The sequence below is a fragment of the Lepeophtheirus salmonis genome, chromosome 1 (genome assembly GCF_016086655.4).
Source record: "Lepeophtheirus salmonis chromosome 1, UVic_Lsal_1.4, whole genome shotgun sequence".
NCBI lineage: Eukaryota > Metazoa > Arthropoda > Copepoda > Siphonostomatoida > Caligidae > Lepeophtheirus > Lepeophtheirus salmonis.
Window position 1 is genome coordinate 4751756 of NC_052131.2, and position 19646 is coordinate 4771401.

The 19646-nt window shown below is 33.6% G+C and overlaps 1 protein-coding gene across 1 annotated transcript; it reads right to left on the reverse strand.

The window, feature by feature from the left end:
* Window positions 1-7428: 7428 nt before the first annotated feature.
* Window positions 7429-10343, reverse strand: LOC121114421 (uncharacterized). The gene is made up of 3 exons (XM_040708388.2): window positions 10213-10343; window positions 9616-10153; window positions 7429-8378 (listed from the first exon to the last, which is right to left on the reverse strand). Exons 1-3 carry the CDS (start codon window positions 10258-10260, stop codon window positions 7627-7629), a joined length of 1338 nt encoding a protein of 445 aa, XP_040564322.2. The 5' UTR covers window positions 10261-10343; the 3' UTR covers window positions 7429-7626.
* Window positions 10344-19646: the final 9303 nt, after the last annotated feature.

The following is a 19646-nucleotide window of genomic DNA, read 5'->3' on the forward strand; positions in this document are numbered from 1 at the left end:
GAGGGTTGAAACTGAAATGTTTTATTTCCCCTTCAGTTTTTTTTTAACAAAAACCAAACAACAACAACGAAATAAATGTATGTAAGAAAAAAGCACACGTAGAGTCCAAGGTACAAATAATTCCAACCACTTTCTTTACTATCTTACTTCGAAAGGGAATTCTGCTGCTTTTGTTCTAAGAAGTAAATACACACATATGAGAGAGCTCTTTTAACTCTCTCCTTGTTTCTCATTTCAAAAACTGTTATATCAATCCCTTTCTTGGTTCTTGAATTGATTTCGAAAATAAAGGACAATTTATCCAAAGTTTTTAGTGGAAATAAAAACTTTTGATTGTCCACTAACATGAACAGAAAAGGTTTTGAAAGAAAAAGTTCAATTCTTTGACTTATTTAGATTAGGGTTGTATAGATTAGGGTATATGCGGGCCTGGTCATAGAAAGATATGCAAAAACTTTTTGTTCATCCAAATTGTAATATTTGAAATGAGGAATAACATCTATTAATCAGGGCTAGTCAACTAATATTATCAGCAAAGGTTCGATTAGACAAATTCCAATGGATTTATAGGTCCTGACTTTTTTAGTAAAGGTATGTCTGTAGATTTTTGAGAAAAAAAAGTTTCCAAAACATTAAATATTTGGATTTTCTTTTCCGAAAATTTAATATTTCATTTTTATCTTTGAAATTAATTGTGAATAGCTATGGATTTTTAAATTTTTTTCCAAAATAAAGCCTCCCCCCTCCCTCCAATATATATATATATATATATATAATACTACGGAAACCCCTGGTAAGCAGCTATTAGAGGGATCCTCGATTAGATCCTTAACTAGTGAATGCATAACTCCGATTGTCAATCCTCAATTCTACTCTGATTACAGCAAGGACTTACACTTATACTCCCTAATTAAATCCTCTGTCTTTCATTAACACTTGCGTAGATGTTCCCTCCTGAAGGATTAAAGAATAATTATAGCAGCTTTCTAAAATAAAAATACACTTAAAAATAAAAAAAGCTACCACAAGTTTCGCAAACAGGGGCGTCCGCAAAAGAGCTGTAGCTGCAAAATTATTTTTAATTTTTATTTTTAATACAAAATTTAATATTCGAAAAAAAATTTCAAAAACTTTTAAATGTAAAATAAAATTTTTTAAATATTTTTCCCAAAAATATAATTTTTTGTGAACAGTTATGAATTTTTGATTACTTTTTTTTTTTGAAAAAGCAGTGGATTTTGATTTTTTTTTCCAAAAAGTTTAATTTTTGAATTTTTTGTGAACAGCTGAGGAATTTTGATTTTTTTTGGAAAAAAATGAATAATTTTTGGAGAATAGTTATGTATTTTTGAATTTTTTTTGAATAATTTTAATTTTTTGTGAATAGCTATGGATTTTAGGAATTTTTTGGAAAAAATTTTAATTTTTGGATTTTTGTTACAAAAAAATCCCAAAAATGAACACCTTCCCCCCAAAAAAAAAAAAAAAAATTTATATATATATAATCCTTCACACACCAATGACATTGTTCTATGTTCATATATTTATAACTATATAGCCTCCTTTTTAGTGATTCAATGACTTACATGATAAATTATTAAGAATCAATGAAGTGTGTACATACATATTATGTATATAATATGTTATGTTCCATTTTAGAAAATGAGGACAACAAACATAACGGAAAAGTCCTCTCATCAATCTTCTTCCGATTAAGTTCCTTAGCCCAATTACTTTTTAGTCTACGCCTCTTAATATTGCAACATTATCTAAAAATACATACATAGCTATATGGAAGTTATATTGAGGTATTCTTAATGTATGTGTACATCTATCAGGGGCACCCACAGCCTATTTTTTTTATTTTTTTGCGTAGTCCATAGCTATTGACAAAAAATTTAAAAAATTAAATTTCTTGGAAAAAAATTTCAAATATTTAATTTTTTGAAAAAAAAGATTTCAAAATATTTTAAAATAAACCTTTATTTAATTGATGTGTCCCAGATTTGGTACATCAGGCACACAGACATGAATAATGATATGGTCAAATACCGGTAGTTGCATAAATACGTGGACTAACTTTTAAACGCTTATATCTCGAGGTTCCGTGACCGGGAATAAAAAATTCCAGCACAAGTAACTTGGTAAATTTCAATGATTTCTTTTACGTCACCAGAGTGATACAGTTGTATCCGAGTTCCAAATTGATAAGGGCTTCTTATGCAACTGGAGAAGTGGTTTTAGGCACCAGACGGTGTAAATAAAAGAGTAAAGGGGTGAGGTTAATTATGGATCTAGGTCCGCTACTAAGCTTCACGGGGCCCTATAATATGATAACTACAATATTTTTTAAGTAAGGGTTCCCTAAACTTTAATATGCCAAGAAACCTCCTACAGTAATACATTTTTTGCTAAGATAGGAAAGATGTGTATTATTTATGTGTAGACTGAAAGCAATCCTCAATGCTCCATCTTGCTGCAACCCCCTCCCTAGCTTCTCGTCACGACCCACTTTGAAATTCATTGTCTTAAGTAACCTTAGTTTTCCGGCCTCTGGAACTTGGGGACCTGTGCACTCTGAGTATAAGGTACCCGTGGCCCTGTTTGTATCTAATATTATTTCCTGGGCCTGAATTTTTTAGTGAGACCCCTTGTTTTAAGTCCCTGTTACCAAACTGAGCCTGTATGAATAAAAGATCAGAGACCCAAAGACCGGAACCGATACCAATAAAGCTGAACCGACACCGAGACTGAAACTGTTGAAATGAAAGAACCGAGACCGATAGAACCGCTGAGCCTGAACCGTGTACAACCCTGCCTATTTCCATTAATTTTGCAAACACAACTGCTGAAGTGTGAGTTCGTGCATTGTCGTGATGGAAAATCACTTTTTTGTCGGCAAATCGTAGGCGTTTATATTGAAACTCGGTTTTCAAGTTGTCCAAGAACGATGAATAATATGCACTTGTAATGGTTTATCCTTTTCCAGATAGCCGATGAGGAGTATTCCCAGTAAATCTAAAAGACAGTCGACATAATCATTCTAGCCGATTCTTCAATTCAAACAAATGCCAAACAGAAAAAATTAGATCGACCTGTCTGAGAGTATTCTTCTACATAATTTACCCAAATGACCTTTTTTATAAGAATTTTTTTTTTCTCATCCTGTCCAGCAAAAGTTCTGGTAAAAACAAAAATTCCTTTTATTTGGGAGGGGAACTACAACCCCTCAAGCCCACCCTCTGCGGACGCTACTAATTTATATTATTGAATAAGTCTAAAATACAAAGATATATCGAAATTTTTCTTTGAGTTTCAGGAAACTTTAATTTGAGTCATTATTTTTTGTCAAAATCCATACTTTAATAAATGTGATCTAACTAAGCTACAATTTCATAGTTCATAGTATTTTACTATTTCAATATCAAGTGTTTTAAATCACTGAAATATACACTTAGAAATATAAAGTGGAACAAACGCTGATTTTATAGATGCTAGGAGGAGGATAGAGTAGGTAGGATTCTTATTTGCCCGTTCAATCGTTTGACATGGTATAATTATTTATTTATCCTTGAAACTTTTCAATATTTTTTGCAAAATAATTTTTTGTCAACAAGTTTGGATTTTTTAATTTTTTCCAAAAAATTTATTAACTTTTTCATATTTTTTCCAAAAATTTATAATTTTTTAACTTTTTTTTTTTCAAAATGAATCCGGATTTCCTTTAACTACATCCTAATCAATAAGGGAAGTAACGAGAGGTTTGAAAATTTATTTACAAGTTATAATAATAGAAAAGAAAAAAATCATTGAATGTGTTGCTATTTTCGCCGATTATACGATGCCTAAAGGATTTGCAGGCCTTGACTACATCCGTGTGTGAGACTTTGTTCCGGTACTTGATAATGGAGGCATTCAAGGAGTCAACAAGGCTGTTGCTCCCAATGATCCCGAATATGGCTTGATGCCTCAGACGGACAGGACCGAGCCAGCTCCACTGGGATGATGTCACATGCCCTTGTGGTTGAGAACAGACAGTGTGGGCTAGAAACTTGAAGAATAAAAAATACAATACACGCTAACAGCCCTTCTTTAGCCATAGACAAAATGAAGATTTTAGCCACAATCCCCAAATGTTGGAGACAGAGGGATGCGTCTGTGTAAATAAAGGAGGCTAAGCTTGTTAAAGAATTAATGGAAGTGGAGGACTTGTCAAGAATACTCCCATTATTCCTGGAAGGGCAAGTGTTCACGGTTTATGACCAACTGGACGATCAGAATAAAAGAAATATGAGGAGGAAATAAAAAAACGTTGCTTAGGCATTCCCAAGGACGGGATTCGATGCCTTCGTGGAACTCCGTCAGAAGCGGTGGTAGGCTGGAACAAGTTGGATGTTCATGAGAAAAATAAAGGCATTGGTTACTAATATCCCTACGAGAGGACCAGAATACACTATACAAGTGGCCTTCATTATGGGATTTCCACCGTACATTACATCCCAAATGCAGGCAATACCAAAGATCGACTCCATATTTTTCATAGGTTACTGGGGTCGTTGGAGAGTTTTTATCTGGTTTGAGGCCGGGGCGACAGGAAGAAAGTAGTTCAATTGGACTCGTGACAGGAGGTAGAACCCTCTACACTTCCAAGGGGAGAACAGGAAAAGATCAAGACCGTCCCCTGGGTGGAAGATAGAAATGACTTGCTTCAACTGTGGTAAGGAGTACCAATTGCCCGATTCTTCCAGAGTCCCCGTAATGAGGAGGAGACGCTGTCAGCACGAGGAGCATACCCTACCAGGACTAAGTGCGAGGATTCCAAAAGTCAATATTTTAGTCAATGGGAGGAAGACATTGGGAATCATTAATAATGAGTCATAATGAGAATATAGTGGCTCATAAGTTCAAATATAATTAGGGGAGAAGATACAGTTATCGGTAGCTACGTTCTCAGACATCACAAAATAGTTATTGATAATGGAGATGTCTGGATAGATGTCAAACCTGCCATATGCTTCTTCGAGCGCACCCCCCTCCCCCTGCCCTCGCTGGAGATCAAATGAAGGAAATTTTCAGGCGCTTCGACGGGAGAACATGGAGAGTTCAGTTGAGTTGGAAACGCGAACCTGCTCTATCCGACAGAGTCGCTGAGTATAAAGTGGACGACGCCGGGGAAAAGAAAATATGACATCTAAATAGCCAGATGGATGGATAATGGATAGTTCAGAGCTCACAGCGGCTCTACCAACGGTGTGGATCCCCTTATGGTAGTTGTTCACAAAAAGAAAGACAAAGTTCAACTTGTTCTCGATTTTAGAGAATGTGAACAACGTCGTCGAGTGTAGTGGCGTCGATGTGGATTTATCTGACGATAACATCAGACGATATTGAAGATGGTCCCCGTAACTATCTTAAGGTGCATACTTGCAAATATCTGTGGATGAGTTGTGCAGGAAGTATTCGATAGTGGCGGGGATAGTGAAGGATCGACCATATAAACTCACAAGGTTGGATTTTTGGCTCAATTTTGCCCCAACGATCATAAAGGCAGTCGTAAAGGAAGTTCTGGGAAGTAACAAGAAGATAGAAGAGGCCACAATTATATTTTGATGATATAATTGTGGACGTTGGAAATTTGACGCCAGAGGATGTCAGTCGCCAGCTTGAAAAATACAGCCTTTAGAATGAAAGGGTTGTACTTCTGGAGAATGCGACATTTTACGGACTACAATTCGAAAAAAGAAGGAACGTACTCACATGGAGAAAGGTCCAGGGAAAAGACATTGCCTTGATAGCAACCAACTGACGAAGCGTCTACGGTTTTCAAGTGATCGAGTAGTAGGACACTATCCTGTCGCGGGATGGTTGAGGATCGTAGCTAGTTTTATAAAAGGAGTTGTCAGGTGGAAGTATGGGGAGATTCGTCAGGAGCTATGTCAATGTGGATGCTCAGAGAAGTCCTCAAACGAATTAAAAAGGACGATCCAGTAAAAGGTAAATGGAATCTCTCATAGAATGGATATTTCCAACTATGGTGTGAAGCGATTTCGATAGCGTAGCTAATGGGTATAGATGGGGGGTCTACGGAGTAGTGAGTAGTTGTAACGACGGACGGTAGCCCATAAAATATGGTGTATGACCACGAAAGAAAGAGGACGGTAACCACATTAATCGGTTGTAGCTGACAGCAGTTATCAAAGAGATCAACATGGCACTGAAGTGGGACGCAAAATCTTTAAGAATTTTCACAGACTCTGCCACTGTATTTTAATGTTTGGCCTCTCCGAGATACTAGTCTAGAGAAGACTAACAACTATCCCCATTGAGACCTTGGAAACGTACGAAGTGGAGTGTGAGGTGAAGTATGTACCCACAAACAAGAATATATCTTATATGCCCCATCCTCCTTCCAGCGGGGGTAGACGTCATAGGCTGTGCCCTTTGGATACCCGTGCATCTTCTTCATGTACACTGAGCTTTGTCCTGTGCAAGCAAATTCGATGATAGTGTTCCTCCGGGTCATGTACATCGTAAATACTTGTTTTGCATTTTGGAATTTTGAAAGTTGCGCCACGAACTTAAAAGCTAATGCTAAACCTCTCACTTTAAATTTGAAATTAACGAGTTAAAGGCTTTCCTTGTTTTTTAGGATGAAATTAAAGATTGTATGGATTTACTTGAACTACTCTATATACATCAGTTGGGGGCACAAACATCATTTTTGGCGCCCAAGGCCCCCTAATGCCCCCTCCCGTAGTAACATAACTACATATAAGAAAGATATATTTGTACAAAAAAGTAAAAATAGCGCTTTTACTTCTTTAATTGTTTTTTATTTATATATTGTATATTATGTATATATTAGATTTGATTTATGAACCATAAATGTTCAAACACTTTAATGTAACTCTTCTCCATATTACTGCCACGTCTTATTATTTTTCAGTAGGTATAAACTCCAAGTTACTATTGTATAATCAATACTACTTCAGTCGTAGGTATTAGTATTTTTTGGTTAAAACATTCTGCTTTGTTGTTTGAATAGACGACTCAATGGTCAAAAGGAGTCGTCATCTGACGTCCAAACATGCCATTTATATCCTTTGACACGTTATAATCTAGGCTTTAAAGGATGATGACCCGTCTTTTTAAATGATATGTATTATGTATGTCAATTGTAGGTTATGTGTAGATTGATATGGCACAAAGAACGCTTACTCCTGGCTGTACATACTTCAGTATAATCAACAGTGTACCGCAATGTCATGCAATAACAAGATTCAATTAAAACTTTTGCAAATAAAGTAACATAATGTATATATATAATAAATAAATACTAATTCTAATGAATGAGAATCTAAGCAACAATTTGACGCAGAGTTAATCCCTGTGCTACATAGATTACTAAAATGATGAGATACTCCTATATGTGTGTAAAACATTATTTATTATAATCTCATGGTCGTATATTTTGATATTTTGAAAACGGTATAAATAATTAAGAAAGAAATGCAAGGTACTGACTAAAGACTCGAGGCTGTCCCATGACGACTCCCAACCCTATTATAAATAGACAATTCTTCTTCAAGACTCTGAATGAATAAGGAAGGATAACTTCCAAGTCGTTTATCGATACGGCAAACTTGATACAACATAGGGTCCAGGTATTCTCTTAAAAGGGCGTGGAATGAGTCCACCAGGAAACTTTGTGTTGGAGTTCAATTGGCTTGTAAAAGACTTGGCACGAGACCATAACATACATGAGAAAACGAGTGCAATAAATAGAACAAGGATCAAAACCCCAAAGGCTAAAACCATCTTTAAGCGACTCATACAAACCAGGGGCTCCTCAAAATCCCTTTCAATTTCGAGAAGCTCTTGCGTTGACTCTTGTGCAGATAAATCATCGGATCGAAGATAATGACTAGGTATCTCTTGATTTAAAGAGTTGAATTTTGCTTCAGAGCCCTGATCATCGTCAATATTCTCGGCCCTAGCTTCTAATATAATGGGTACTTTTGATGCAAAAATAAGTCGACACTTAAGGATAAGTTCATTGGAGTTTGCAAATTTAAACATCAAAAAGGAGGCAGTTGCAGTTGTGATTCCAGATTTGGAAGTATAATATGTAAAATTTGAGGGAAATATATTTTGCACAGATTGACCAGCAGGGTTTGTAAGACGAAGAGACTCCTTCTTCCCGGAGGAAGCAAAGCAGGAGCCTACTTTGGGCTGATGCTTTGACTTTGGATTTTTCCATTTGATAATGAGGCTTACATTTTGTCCAATAAAAAAAAAGTCTTGATATCCGGATAAAAGAGGGAGTAGATCCATCCAGGCTTGTACGTACACCCCTTCATCCACTTCATTATCAACTTCTATTAAATGCAAATATATAATTAATTAGAAAAATGACTTATTTTATATCATTTGTTTAAAGCAATATATAACTCGCTACAAAGTCCCCAATTTTTAGAATTAATTAATAGAACATGATTTTTAAACATACTTATTAAAATAGAAAATAATTTTCCACTCTAGATATTAATTCATAATCCTTATTTATCTACTAAAAGTCATGAAACAACTATATCTTTATGTAATAGTCATGAAATATGAGAGAAATTTGAAATTTAATTATGAAATGCAGAAAATTTTAACAATGAGTTTCTAATATACGTATATACAACATGTTTGTACAAATATAATTCTTAGGATATTTTTTTTCTAAAAAGCATGTCTGTCTTTAATATATATAAAAAAGAAAATCAATAACGGTTCCACAGGTTTGATAATAATTATATTAAAAAAAAAAAAGAAAATGGTGGAAGAAATTGAAATATGTATTGTGCTGTATAACATTTAACAGTAATTTATGAGGTTGAGTGAAAATACGTTTTAATGGTTCCGTAGTTACTTATTCTATACAACCTAATTATTAGATTGAAATCGTCATTACACATAATAATTTCACTTACTTTATACAGGGAATTAAAGATAAATTCATATGATATGACATTATTTCCAGACATTTCTACATTATGTGACATAAAATAAAATAAAAACCTTAGAGAGAGTTTTTTGGGGTAGCAAATTTTCGTATATTATAACGTGTGTGTTAAAATAATTTTTTTTTTTTTTTGTCTTAACTTTTACTTTCTCAAATTCACACAAATATAAATATATGTACATATATTTATATTTGTATAACTTTAGCATCATTTAAATAATAATTCAACTAAATAAACTATGTCTAAAAATAATAAAAGTGAAATAATTACTCCGATTCTCAAGACTTTTATGAGATTCTTTGGGGACTCTGACCAACCATATATATGTATATAAATATATCATTCCAATGATTCATTTATATACGCTCACCCTCCCCCCGGACCTTCATAATACACTGTTGCTATTTAGCAAGATCTGAATAATTCCCCCCTCCCCCCTTTAATAAAATATTCACATTTATGCAATTTATAAAGGCCAGATGCAAAATACAAAGCCATCTGCTGCAGTAACAGTAGCATCTGCTGACCCTAAAAAACCTAGGTCAACTCATTTTGCAATATGACATTGAAATACCATTTACATATGAATTTTCAACCTCCATACCATTGTGCCATTCTGCTGTCCTAACATGTCCTTTGTCCGTCTCCAAAGAGTCTTTTGACTCATTCACAGCAAACCTGGTGCGCAGATTCTGATAAAAAATCGGATCCACATTTTCTCCATAACGAATCAATGAGGCAGTTCCATTTTTCAAAGGCTCACATCGAATTTCCACGACTTCATCATCAACTTGTTGAAGATATGGATCCTTTTGTACGTAGATTTGATCACTAAATTTGAGTCCCTTTTCAAATTCTGCACCACAGGACAAACCCACACTCAGAATCAAATTGCGAGTTCCATTCCCCAAACTTAGACACTCCTTAAAGTTCTTACTGAAGAGTCGTCCCGAGAAGGGCTTTGATGTGTAAATGGTTAACATATATGAGTTTGTTGAGCAGGATCCGTACAGCTGTTTGAAAAATATATCCTCAGACTTTGCATGTCTGGAGAATAGGGAGATGAAGATAATCACTGGAGCTAATAGATGGTACATGCTTGGTACTCTTCTCAAAAACTGAATGATCATCAAGTCACTATTCTAATAATAATAATAATAATATCACTTGTATACTTTTATCCTTTCGGTTCTTTTATTACCATCATGAATAAGAAGACGTACGCTCCTGCCATCTCAACAACATGCATGCAGTTATTATTAAAGATTTTCCTTCGAAGCACATAAGCCTATGAATGTATGTTATGTGATATCATGTAAGTTTATACGTAGCAGGGTATTATATATTAATACGGAGGAACAACGGGATTTAGCTCCTCGTCATTATTCCTTTTTGAATTTTCACGCATGAATTTCGAATATGCTCCCTTTGGTTCAATACATAATAATCATTCATACGATACATATTTATTATTCTTATATATAATATAATATTGTAAACTGTAAAGTCTACAGTCCTACCTATAGCTTGTATAGGATAATAATTATTTATAATCAATGGACAATGATTATATTATGGTAAAGGAAAGTTACTGTTGTTTTTCTGCCTTGTTGGTAAAATATAACATTAAAAACGTCAACGGAAACCATCAGACCAATAGTTATTAACCAGGTGTGGGGAGATAGATTTCATAACTAGTCGATTTATGCAGAATAATTTGAGAATTGAAGGTGCTTTATAACCAGTATGAGAGGTTTAATTTGTTAGCATGATTTGTTTCCACATAGAATGGTTTTTAGAGAAGTAATCAGAGGCTTAAACATTTATTTTCTTATTAAAAGATCATTCGAGCAAATTATGCAAAAAATTTAGCTTTTTTGTGGATATCTATAGATTTTTGAATTTTTTTTCAAAAAAAAAAAATAATTTTTTAACAATCGCTGACGATTTTTGAATATTTCTATATATATAATCCTGCGGACCCCACTTGTAATACTAATAATATTGCATATTTTCAAATTATTCTACTATAATTATTTTGTTAATAAAGTGACGAATTAGCTTAATTACTTATGGGGTATGTGATTTTATTAAAAACAATGTCTTAACTAAACCATTTGTGGTGTGTTAGAAATAAATTACATATATGATAAGAATGATTACTTGTGGATTAGTTTAAATCACTGATTTGCTTAACTTTATAAGCATAAGGTGAACCTCTCAGATCTCCCAAGCCTATTGATTTAACACTAATCGTGTTTCTTCCAATATATATTTTTTTTTTGAAAAAAAAAAAATTAAACATCCAAAGCTATTAATAAAAAATGATTTTTTTAGGAAAAAAAAAATCAAATATTAAATTTCTGCTTCATAATTTGCTCGAATGACGAAACAAAAATCTACAAAAAAGCAAAAATTTCTTAATTTGGGGGCTACAGTCCCTCCAGCCCACCCCTTGCGGACGCCCTTGTTTATACTACTTTTAATATTCATTTAACTTATTCTTATTAAATCATGATATAATGGCAAATTTTTTATCGAAAGGACAATAATCTGTTATCTGTTTGAATAAAGTTCGGAAATTTTTCTTCCGATGTATTGATAGTGGTCCTTACTGTATCATTTGTAAACAACAAAAAACTTATTCATCACATCGTTAAAAAACTTTATATTAATTTTGGGAATATAAGTATAAGTGATATAAGTGATCAAATATGTAAGTTATGGATGATATTTCACATAAAACAATTTTTTCTACAAAAGCACAACATATTTTTGAGCACAATAGAAAATTGTAAGGTAATTTTTTTTCAGAAATTTCATTCTGTTGTTTTTGACTACACAAGATGAATTAAATCAAAGGAATAACTGAGGCTTCCTCTTGTAAAAAAATCAAAGAATTATAGTGATAAGTTTACTTAGGCGTTATTAATTTAAGATTAATAACAGGGGCGTCTGCAGAATTATATATATATTTGGGAGGGGGCTTGATTTTTGGATTTTTTTTTCAAAAAATATCCAAAAAATAAAAAAATTGGAAAAAAAAATTCCAAATCCATAGCTCTTAACAAAAAATTATATTTTTCGAAAGAAAAAAAATTCAAAAATTTAGCTTAAAATATTAAACCTTTGGGGGGAAAAAATCAAAAATCCATATTTATTCTCGAAAAAATATTTTTTTTGAGAAAAAAAATTAAATGTTTAATTTTCTAGAAAAAAGCAAACATTCATAAATATTTTTTTTTGGGGGGGAGCCAGGGACCCCCAGCCCACTCCCTGTGGACGCCCCTGAATAATGATAATGATTTGAATCCGACAATATATAATCCTATTCCATGTTTGTGGTAAAAATGCTTTAGATGAAGTTTTATAGGCGAAAGATTTTCTATATTGCTCTCAAAGGATCCTTGAGAGATATGGGATTTGATTTCATGTTTAGTACAATCTAGTTGATAATTTTAACAAAGAATCTCAATCATAACTCTTCTTTTTTTCAGCTTCGTAGAGAGACTTGAAGAGATTAGTTGTGTCAAACAAAAGAAAAAAATTGGTTTTTTTTGTTAAATTCTAAGTTTTTTTAATCAGTTGAACTAAGTCCATCCACAAAGTTCCTATTGATAGCATTGGGCATTACAAGTTGATATGACTATGAAAAATACAATTTTAGTTTAGTTTATTACATCATTTTTTTTATGAGGGAGACATATATATCTTGCAAACTATTTCCTGGGTAACTACAAGATGTAAGCATATATTTAAAAAAAAGGTTAGGAATTTGCCACACAAGATTGGGATATAACTTATAAGACAGTTTAGGTGTATGTGATTGTTTAAAACTGACTTTTTTCAACCTCCCTTCGTCTTTATTATTAGTATGGATCCCTTTAGAAGCTACAAACTCCTAATTTTGAATAGAAAAACACCTTTAATACATTTAATACCATTAGCAATTTAAAAAAATAATATAGGAATGGGACAATGATTACTGGAATTACTTGGCAAGAAATTGCAATACTCAAGTGCATAATTTAGAACTTGATGTTGAGGATCTATAGCCAGTGTAGCCAGGTGGATTTAACCAAAATCAGCTTGATATATTTCTGAAATCGTCTAAAAATCAGCTAGATTTAACAATAAACATCTGAAAAATCGGCTGAATATTTTGTTATAAATCTATTATCATATTAATATCTTATATGAAGTAGTCCATTTGCTGTTTCAGGATCCATTTTATTCATTAACTTGGTTTTTATTAAATTCATTTGGCAGAATAACCTTTCAACGTCAATTTTGGAACTATGCAAACTCATTATTTTTAAGGCAACAGAATTAAGTTCAACAAAAAGATCTAGATTAGATAACCAAAATTTTACTGTGTTTTTTTGTTTCTAGCCATTTGGTAAGGGTTATATTAGATCATTTAATTTATATTTTTGTTATGTCCTCTGAAGCTATAATCAATGATTTTAATAAGCGTACTAAGGACATTTTCACCACACACAAAGTGTTTGCAAAACTAAAGATAGACATTATTTTTCCTACTTTCACATTGTCAGGAAGCCATTTTCTAAGTACTTTAATAAGCTTCATCAAAAATAGAGAACATCGATCACCGAGGTTCTTATCTCGATCCTCCGACAAGTGATGGGCATAATAGAGAGGAAATTTTCAGCTTCATATCCTAAGTAAAATTTAGAAACAAGGTATTCTTCCAGATTAAAGGTGAAAGGATCAACCCGATGCTGATTGGTAGGAAGTATAACTCAATTTACCAAACTTTCAAACAAAAGAGTCAAGTCTTCAAGCAATTTGGTAGGATCACTAACATGGGACACAAAAATCTTGATGAGTCTTTTGACATCATTCGAACAGATTTCAAAAATATCAAATAACTGTGATTATATTCATCACAGTATAAAGAGCATTTCCGATGTGTTCTCCGTTCGGTTGATTTGGTATAACTAAAATTAGTTTTTGGGCCCAACCAAGGGTATCAAACTCTTTGTAAAGCAGAATCTATAGATAACCATCTTGTTTGGTTAGCTTGCACATATTTTAGCAGTATATGCCCGTCATTTATGAGTTTAAATAAATTAACATAGGCCTGCTGTCTTGAGGAAGATCTAGCAAAAGGATAAGTTTGCTAGGTTTCGATAACCAGGAATTCTAGATTCCTGGTCATTGTATAAGAACTTGCGTACCAAATAGCCAACTATACTGAATTACATACACAAAGAATATGCATTAATAAAGAAACGTCTTCTCTTGGTTATTTGTAGACCGAAAATCGGCCAAACATCGGCCAGAAATTGTCTTAACTTTTCCAAAAATCAGCTAGGATTTCCAACCATCAGCTAGATGATATTTTTTCCAGCTGAACAAGTCAAAAATCAGCTAGGCTGACAACACTGTCCATAGCATAGAAAATATATAGACTGACAAAGTTTAAGTTGATTATGAGTCAGCTGTTGTCCGGGGTATAGTTTTGTCACGGACGTGTCTACTCTATGGACACCTGACTGTAAAAGCGCGCTCCAGAAAGTGGCAGACAGTCTTAAAAAAGAATATGAAGTTTTTATAACTAATATGATTAGGACAATACATAAAAGAGAATTCAAGTAATACATTAACATGTACATAATTAAGTGGAGCCTGATTGAAGCTTAGAAATCTTTCTTGAAGAGGACATTCTTAGTTGTATTCTGATTTGAAGTCCTTTTTCTGCTCCCTTGACGGACCCAATCATTTATTGGACGGACCAAATTCTTGACTATCACATTGAAGAGAATTAGTGAAATCTTGCCGTGCAAACTACTCCATTTGTTACTTTGTCCGCAAGCAATGGCATTCATAGCTTCAATAGCTGAATCAGAACTATCCAGCATTTTCCCCCGAAACGTAATTACAAAAGAAGCTCTTGGATGAGAGGTGTTAAGAAGTGAATCCTTTCTTTCCTATACGTTGGTGATGAAGCTAAATAAAGAATGAGCGTAAAGACAAGTAAGAAATAGGATATCGGTTGGAGTTGAGAGCCCTCCTCTACTCATAATTTTTATCAACTTAGCCAAGTTAACTTGTTCCTCTTCGGATTCGGACATCAATCTTATGCCAGTGTTCAATGAAGAGTCATTGCCAACCAAAAGAGATCTGCATGATGAACACTTCGTTTTCTTATTGAGAGAGAATGCGATGTATCCAGCAACAAAATAGAATGCTTTACATTCTCCAATGCTGCTCATTTTCTCTAGGTCTGAAGGCTCCCAATCAATGGGAAGTATTTCAACTTTATTATCGTCTAGATCAGCCATCACGTCCTTAATCTCAAAGATAGTCATACAATTGAATTTTACAAGATACTTTACCCTGATTTTCTTTTTTGCCTCCAATATCTGTCTAACACTAATATAATAATTAGCTCTGCTTAGTTGTCTAAGCCGGCTGAATCTTCCCTCTATACTGTTTGACTGGAACAGGGCAAGCAATATATAGTCAAAGTCCTTATTCTCACTATCCAGCAAGTACTCAGCAAGATCTGCTGCAGCCAAACAAGTATGCTTAGTTGCCAAAAAATGTTTCTTTCGTGAGTCCTCTTTCACTACTATCTTCCCAAACAGTGAGTAAGTCGGCAAACTCTTTGAGGAAGGACAAACCAGCACGATTTTCTTTTGTGATGGGTTTTCTAATATTGTCATTTTTCCTCAGCCCAACTGTTGGTGTCTTTACATTTAAGATATGGTCCTTACAAATTCAAGAAACTCAACTGTGTCCATGAACTCGGGTCTTTCATTGGAGTAAAAATTAAGGGCTCCAATGGTTGATTCATGAAAAATAGAATCAGCTAACTGCACGTTCGTCTTTTCTATTCCTGTCGGATGAAAAGACTTGAGAGTAAATTTATGAGCTTGTCTTACTTTATACGTGGGTTCCATGTGATAGATCTCTTTAATGTGAGCAAAATTGGGACGTAAAAATGTTTTGGCACCCAGAGAGTTCAGGGGGATATTGAAGTATTCTTACCGCTGAAAACAATTATAGATATTTTTGAAATTGTGCACAGAACTGAAGATGAGATGTACCTTGGGATAATTATTGTGAGGATGAATTATAGATGTTTGCAGATAAACAAGCACAAAGAAGCTGCGAGTTAAAGTTCCTGTTGGCTGGGTGGTTATTGATAGATAAGGCTACAACAATAAATCCAATTTGGTATAGTGCTTGCATGATGACTATATATTGACTAAAGATGAATTCGGCATTCAAATTTGCCACGGAGATAAGAGATACAACATCCATGTATTTTCCTCCAGGAGACTTTATCATAAAGGTTTTAGTAGTTTGATTGTTCTCAGTTCCTAGAAACTTGCCTCTCACAAACTCCACTCTTAGAGCAGAGTAGACCTCATTAATTATGAGAGTCACATTTCGTTCGTTCTCTTCTGTTCAGGTCCTTTATTCTGGTACTTAAATATTGTAAGGTTGAAACTGGCAAACCTGCCTCCACAGTTACATCACTTCAAAGGGCACTAATATGCTGGGGACATGAATTGTGAGAGTATTTGATCTATAAATTTGGTCGTAGAAGTTAGTACTCATATTTTGCCACAAAAGACAAACAGAAAGAAGGCCTGCACTGTACTCCCTCGCTTTTAAGTTCTGAAAGAGTAGTGTCAACTGCTCTATTAAAAATTCCAACTTTGATGTTTGGGGTGTCTACAAGTCTTGGGATTCTTTCAATCTATACAGCAAGCTCATAATGACTTTACACGTGTCATATTGAGTCAATTGCTCCTTTGATCCATGATATACAGCAATATTGATAGCTTCAGTAACGGAATTGATCTTATTCGATTTTAATCCAAGACAGTGAGAGACTGAAGTGTTACTGATCCTCTGATGTCGTAGGAAAACTTTGAAGGTGAGGTTGTCCTCGATTTCCAAACTTGCTTTGACTTCTAGGTCCTTGTCCTCAGTAGCTTCAAGTTTTACGAGTGACAATTTGGGTGCTTTTATAAGAAGAAATCCTGATGGCAATGTCTCCCTTGATAACTTATCAAATATATCAGTTGACGAGTGCACTTCTTCCTCATTGAACAATTCAGACTCCAAGGTCTCTTGACGTTGGTGTTCAAGTTGGAGTCTTTGACTACTAGTGGAAGCTCGAGTTGGTCTTGGTGGTGGTGATGAGAAGGAAAGGTAGTCCAGAGGCTTAAGGATGGCATTGCTTTGCTTTGGCCAAACTGAGGGGATAACATCATTTTTCAAGCGTCTGCAAGTCATAAATTAATAAATAGTAATTTTCTGTCATTATCTAAATGGTTGTTTTTGTTTTAAGATCCGTGATTGATCGTGTTATTGCGCCTTCCAGCATGACTGAAGATGAGGATTAGGTAGTGCATTGAAACCAGGAAATTTGTAATAACTAATCTCAGGGTTCTTGGGGGTACCGTCATACCCCTGTCTACATCCTGGGGCACAGCATTTCCATCCCATTCTTTTCCAAGAAGAAACAATTAAATAATGAAAAATCACTATATAATTTATTGAAAACAATAACGTCGTCACACCAAAACTAAGTATTTCCTTTTCTAAACAGTGAATAATTTTGATAATAGGCGGCAAAACATCCAGCCACTTTATGGAGCCGGTGTCCGTCTCTTCTTCTGAAGAGTGCAGTCCAGAATCTTAGAGACGTCCATGATTATGTATTGAATTGAATCTGGTTAGCTAATAATACTTATCGCTAATTAGTTATCAGTTACAACTAAAATGTTTAAATATCGCATAGTTATCTATGGTCTATAGCCTCCCCCCACCCAAAAAAAAAGGAACTTTGCCCATTTAATATTTGAATTTTTTTTCTCCAAAAGTTTAATATTTGAAATTTCATTTAACTTTTCAAATTGTTTTACAAAAAATTTAATTTTTTGTGAATAGCTTGGCATTTTTTGAAATTTTCTACAAAAAAATTTATATTTGATTTTCTTGTTGATTTTATATTCTATATTGATATATAACAGCTGTGTATTTATGAAAAAAAAATTACAAAAAAATATATTTGGTGTCTAACTTTATTGTGCAATAGCCTTGATCCAGACATCTCTTGTTTGCTGATTCTAGGGAAATCTATGGAAAAGAAGAGTTATGAAAATGTCCGTTTCTATAACTATAGACTTCTTTAGATAGAGAATACTCAGTATTTTTAAATGGTGAAGGGGGTTTGTAGAACATTGAACCTGCAACATTTACATGCATATTTTTAGATTTGAATGTTTAGTTTTGACCCCTTTTTCATTTCAAATATGGTCAATACCCTGCTCAGAATGGTCTGATTGGCTCCATATTTTATCAATTGGGCCTTTTTTAATCGTTTTAAATTTTTTTAAATCACAATGAAAATGGGATGTTCAACCTAATCCACTGACCCATTTATTCACACAATGATTTATTTCAGATATAATAAAAGGACCTTCTGCTCCCCTTGGATAATATTTTGATGATAATAAGTTAAAATCCTTGTGAATCATGGATATACATAATATTTAGGATTTCATAAATTTTGACGTTCTGACTCATAATCTGAAATATAAATATGTTCCTTTGAAAAGAAAGAACCGGTCTATCAAAGTTATATAATAAATAGTTAATATATACTCTATGTCGTAAACTTTTACAAATTAAAACTATAAATAAATTTAATTTAAAAAGCTAAATTCATTATAAATAAGTAGCAATACCTTTTTCAAAAAGGTGTGCAAATACTTCACAGTTAACTTTCAATTAATAAAAAAAAACGAAGAGTAGTCGTACATTAAATAATTTACATTATGTAAGTCAATTAAAATTCAAGGAAACTTCTTTAAATTGGGATTTCCAAATTCTTTCTGTTCCATTCGATGCTCACCTGTTTTACACATTAATAGGCAATTATAAAATATTGTACTAACGGAATATCTATTAAATTATATAGGAGGGAACAGATTTTGAAATGGAGTATCCTCGATCATACTAAGTAATCTTGTAGATAATGTATCAATATATGATATTTCTTCATCAGGCATTTCTCTCAAATTCGAGTCCATTATACTTGATGTATTTTTTGTTTTCTTAGGTAAGATTGATTTGAAAACTCCATCATACTTGGTTTCTCTTCATCATAGTTCGTGGGTACATCTCGAAATTCTTCACTTTTATCTGCTACTTGTATTTCTTCATTTTCAGAAGGATCTGCTTCTGGTATATCTGGAAATCCGTTCATGTCTTCTTCATTTTCAATTTCTTGGCGGAAGTTCCATGTATTAACCGTGGATTGTAGATCCATGACCCTATTATGATAACGATTGGTATTGAAAGATTTTTTTTTTTTTTAGATGGAAGTTGCAAAAGATTTTGAGTGGACTGAATAACATTTTCCAATGGAGGTCTACTAAAGTTGTTAAAACTTGCATTTTTCATGTTGTTCAACATTTGCTTTCATGAGAATTCCTTTTTCTTCTCGTTAATCTTTTTTTTTGCGCCTTTTCCGAGTGGTAGACTTGATTGTCCTCAAGGGACAATACACTAATTTCAGATGAGTCGTTCATTAATAGGGACTAGGGAGTACTAGAGATTGAATTGTTCCAGGTGGTGGATTTTCAA

Coding starts and splice junctions, on each gene's coding strand:
- LOC121114421 (XM_040708388.2), bottom strand. CDS start 10,260: ATGCATGTTGTTGAGATGGCAGGAGCGTACGTCTTCTTATTCATGATG. Junction 10,154..10,212: donor ACGTCTTCTTATTCATGATG/GTAATAAAAGAA, acceptor TATTATTATTAG/AATAGTGACTTGATGATCAT. Junction 8,379..9,615: donor GACAGCAGAATGGCACAATG/GTATGGAGGTTG, acceptor TGCATTTAATAG/AAGTTGATAATGAAGTGGAT.